This window comes from Meles meles, chromosome 8, assembly GCF_922984935.1.
Source record: "Meles meles chromosome 8, mMelMel3.1 paternal haplotype, whole genome shotgun sequence".
Classification (NCBI taxonomy): Eukaryota; Metazoa; Chordata; class Mammalia; order Carnivora; family Mustelidae; genus Meles; species Meles meles.
The window spans coordinates 12,878,531-12,882,920 of NC_060073.1; the positions used below are offsets into that span (position 1 = coordinate 12,878,531).

The 4,390-nt window shown below is 41.3% G+C and overlaps 1 protein-coding gene across 1 annotated transcript; it reads left to right on the plus strand.

Annotated features, from left to right (window-relative positions):
- Positions 1–1,585: 1,585 nt before the first annotated feature.
- LOC123949933 (olfactory receptor 10W1-like) lies at positions 1,586–2,530 on the plus strand. Its single transcript, XM_046017687.1, has one exon. It carries the CDS (start codon positions 1,586–1,588, stop codon positions 2,528–2,530), a length of 945 nt encoding a protein of 314 aa, XP_045873643.1.
- The last annotated feature ends 1,860 nt before the right edge of the window (positions 2,531–4,390 follow it).

A 4,390-nucleotide genomic window follows, 5' to 3' on the forward strand; every position in this document is an offset into this window, starting at 1 on the left:
ACAAACAGGATTGTAGAAGGGAAGGTGGGTGGGAGGATGGGATAACTGGGTGATGGGCATTAAGGAGGGGATGTGATGTGATGAGCACTGGTCTTATACGAAACTGATGAATCCTTGAACACTACACAGAAACCAATGATGTACTGTATGTTGGCTAATTGAATTTAAATTTTTAAAAAATAATGATGATCTGTTATTAGGTTGCTCTTGCTATGGCCTATGCATTGCAGTAGATAATTTACATAATGATCTCTTTTAAACCAAACAACCTTCAGAACTAACTTTAATTATTATCCCCATTTCTCAAATAAAGAACCTAGGACTCTGAGAAATTATATCTTGCCTAGCATCACAGAGCCAGGATTTGGGATTATGCAGACCCTATCATTTAATTCCAAAACTGATCCCACACACTGATGTACTGCCTCTGCTCTTCATGTTTTAATAAAATGTTGAATATGACATATGATATCAGAAATCATTTGGAGCATGACTGAAGTTCAGACAAGGAAAAGAGAATGAAGAGGCATTCATGCCCTAGGTCCTCTGAAGGTTTGTGACACAGAGTGGGTCTATATGGATGATTTGTCCTGGAGAGGTGCTTCTGGATTAAGATTTTTCTTTAAAGTTTTTCATAAATAATGTTGAAATTGGGAAAACTGAAACAAGATCACATAGCCCCTCTTTTCTTTCTTGAATATGAGTTATCTTGGGAAAACAGTGGATGGATGCCCTTTGAAAGTTGTGTCTGTTCATCCCAAGGTTTTCAAGGAAGCAAGAAATCCAGGAAGCTGGATTCCCCTTTAGTTCCTTAGAAGAGAAGAAAAATAGTTGGAGACTGGTTGTCTTTCCTATTCATCCCCAAACTCAGGGGAAGGATACTTAGATCTTCAACAGCTTATGATCACATATTTCCCCATACCACCACAAGCCAGGAAGAGCTCTACGATAAAACCCTCTGTTTCCTTAAAGTCCTAGCCTTCTCCTGAATAGGTATGGATAGAGGAACCAGGAGAGGAAGGGCTTTGTTTTCTGAGGTTCATCCCTGATACTGTTGATCAAAGACCTCTGTGAGTTCATTCTCCATGGGCATTGTTTTCTTTCCTCATTTTCCCTCATATGACTAACTTTTCAGTGTTACATTCATATATATGTGAGTCAATACCTCAGGAGTCATTGTTTGTGAATGAATGTATGAATGACTGAGTGAATGAAAGAATAGCTTCCTGCGGTCACCTTAATGACCCCTGCTTTCAAGAATTCCTTGACACTTTCTTACGAAAGAATTAATTTTCATTCTACTTCCTCTAAAAATCATTTTGAAAGATATACTCTGCCTCGTTTTCTCAAAAAATTCTTACACAATTTAAACCAACTCATGGCACTGAGAAATTAAGTTGTAGATAGTTGTGTGAAGAGACTTGATTAAGAGGAGGAAAAAGAGAGACTTGGGTCTAATAATCCTAAGGTTCTAACTCCAGACCTGATTAGATTAGATCTTGGCTCAGAGTGTGAACTAATATGGTGTTGGTCCAATTTTTCCTTCTGTCTTTGTATTTCTCGGCAGAGACACTCTGTTAGCTCAATGATCTGGGGAAATCGTTCACTGTTGATGGAATTTGTGTTCCTGGCCTATCCCTCCCAACCAGAGCTCTGTGTTTTGTCCTTCCTTGGAGTCAGCTTCATTTATACCTTGATCATCACTGGGAATGTCTTAATTATAGTGGCCACCCAGACAGAAGCCCGCCTACACACACCCATGTACTATTTCTTGGGCAGCCTCTCAGGAGTAGAATTATGTTACACTGCGGTGGTGGTGCCCCACATCCTGGCCAACATCCTACAGTCAGAGAAGACCATCACCCTCCTGGGCTGTGCCATTCAGATGATCTTCCTCATTGGGCTTGGCAGTGCTGATTGCTTCCTCTTGGCCACCATGGCCTATGACAGGTATGTTGCCATCTGCCACCCCTTACAGTACCCTCTCACCATGACTTTAACTCTCTGTGCCCGCTTGGTCATGGCCTCTGTGGGCATCGGCTTGTTCCTGTCCACACAACTGGTGGCCTTCATCTTCTCTCTGCCATTCTGCCGGGCTCGGAGTATCGAGCACTTCATTTGTGATATTCCACCAGTGATGCGTCTTGTTTGTGCCAACAGCCACATCCATGAGCACTCAGTGCTGGTGGCAGCCACACTGGCCATTGCCGTGCCTTTCTTCTTCATTGCTACCTCCTATGTCTTCATTGTGGCTGCCGTGCTCAAGATCCACTCAGCAGCTGGGCGTCACCGGGCCTTCTCCACCTGCTCCTCCCACCTCTCTGTGGTCCTGCTGCAGTATGGCTGTTGTGCCTTTGTGTACCTGCGCCCCAGCTCCAGCTACTACCCCAAGCAAGATCAGTTCATCTCACTGGTGTACACATTGGGAACCCCACTGCTCAACCCACTTATCTACACCTTGAGGAACAGTGAAATGAAGGGGACCCTGGGGAAAATTCTTACCAGGAATTGCCTCTCCTGTAACAACTAGGGAAGTCTACAACCTTCAGGCAAGGGTTTGATTCCAGCTCATGCAAATCTCCATGCAACTGGGATTTCTCCCGGATAATGTTAAAAATAATCTTTTTAAAATGGTATAAATTATCTGGACACCATTTAGCTATGTGTGCTGGAGACCTTTAAAATGCTTCTACTAGGGGTGCCTGGGTGGTTCAGTGGGTTAAAGTCACTGCCTTCGGCTCAGGTCATGATCCCAGGATCCTGGGATCAAGCCCCACATCAGGCTCTCTGCTCAGCAGGGAGCCTACTTCCTCCTCTTCTCTCTCTCTCTCTCTCTCTGCCTGCCTCTCTGCCTACTTCTGATCACTATCTGTCAAATAAATAAATAAATTTTTAAAAATCTTTTAAAAATGCCTGTATTTCACTCAGTAATTCTCTTCTAGAAAAGAAATTAACAAATGAGCATAACAATAGAAAGTAACAAGTATAACATTGCATCTCTGGCTACCAGCTGGAAAGAGATGGCTCATTCAATAAATTTTGACTGAAAAAAATATATATACAAAGATTGTATATAGAAGTACAAGTAAAGAAACCAGTATGTATGTGTGGCATCATACTTTCATCCAAGCAGTAGCAGGAAGCCATGATCATCCCTAGACCTCACAGACATAAGGGTAGAGTAGGACCAGAGACCTGTAGGAGCCAAGTTTACTGAGAGAAAACACTAGGTAGGAACTGTGGCTTTAGAGGGAAGAAGCAACAGTTGACAGAAATACAGCCATGCAAGGAGAGACCAGGGAGATAAATACCCCAAACTCTCTCTGCTTGTACCCCATGAACGCTTGCCCGTCTCCCATGGGCCAAACCCAACTGAAAGCAAGAGGAAAGAGTAAACTGAATGTTTCAGTTCCCAGAAATTAACCTTTTGGAGAAGACAGGCAAGAAAAGGATCTTGAGAGTTAGGGAAAACAAAGCATAACCAGAAAAAGATTGTTTATTTCTTTTTTTTTAAGATTTTATTTATTTATTTGACAGAGAGAAAGAGAGGGAGCACAAGCAGAAGGAATAGCAGACAGAGGGAAGGGGAGAACCAGGCTCCCCGCTGAACAGTGGGCCCAATGTGGGGCTCAATCTCAGGAACCTTGGAGCATGACCTGAACCAAAGGCAGCTGCTTAAATGACTGAGACTACCCAGATGCTCCATAATTGTTTCTTGTATATTGTGTAGAAATGATGATGTGTTAATAATCCAATTTCCGCATAATAGAGTATGGGTTAAACAACTAATGTATGAAAGAATATTGCTCATACCCCCTGCCCCCAATGCATGTCCTCCAACGAAGCTCTATTTTCCAGAAAGAGTAAAAGTAATTTCCATCCTCATTTGCCTTATGAATTCCTGTTTTTCTAAAAATATTTTGTTATCCTGTCAGCTGTATGGGGTTTTTCAATATTCTCTATATCATCTAACATTTTAGGTAGTAACTGACATCTCAGTAACAAATTCATTTATCAGTGATATTGTACAGTCAATAATCCCTAATTAGTTATATAATTAAAGCGCTGGTTATCAGACAAGTTTACAGATAGGCAATGAAAAAGGTTTATGGAACAGAACAGGCCCTAGATTGCCTCTTTCTACTTGTGTGACAAGGAAAAAATAATCACTTAAACCTTCTGTGCCTTGACTTTATTTTCAATCAAATGGAGATTACAAAAAATCCTATCATTCAAGGATCAAATGAATTAATACAGGTTTTACAATAAGCCTTATAAACATGATATCAATTATTATTGTCTTACTATTGCCACTATTGCTACTGCCATTATTTGGGGTATACAGAGGTAAAATAAAGGAAAAGAATTGGAGAGAATATTTTCACAGGTA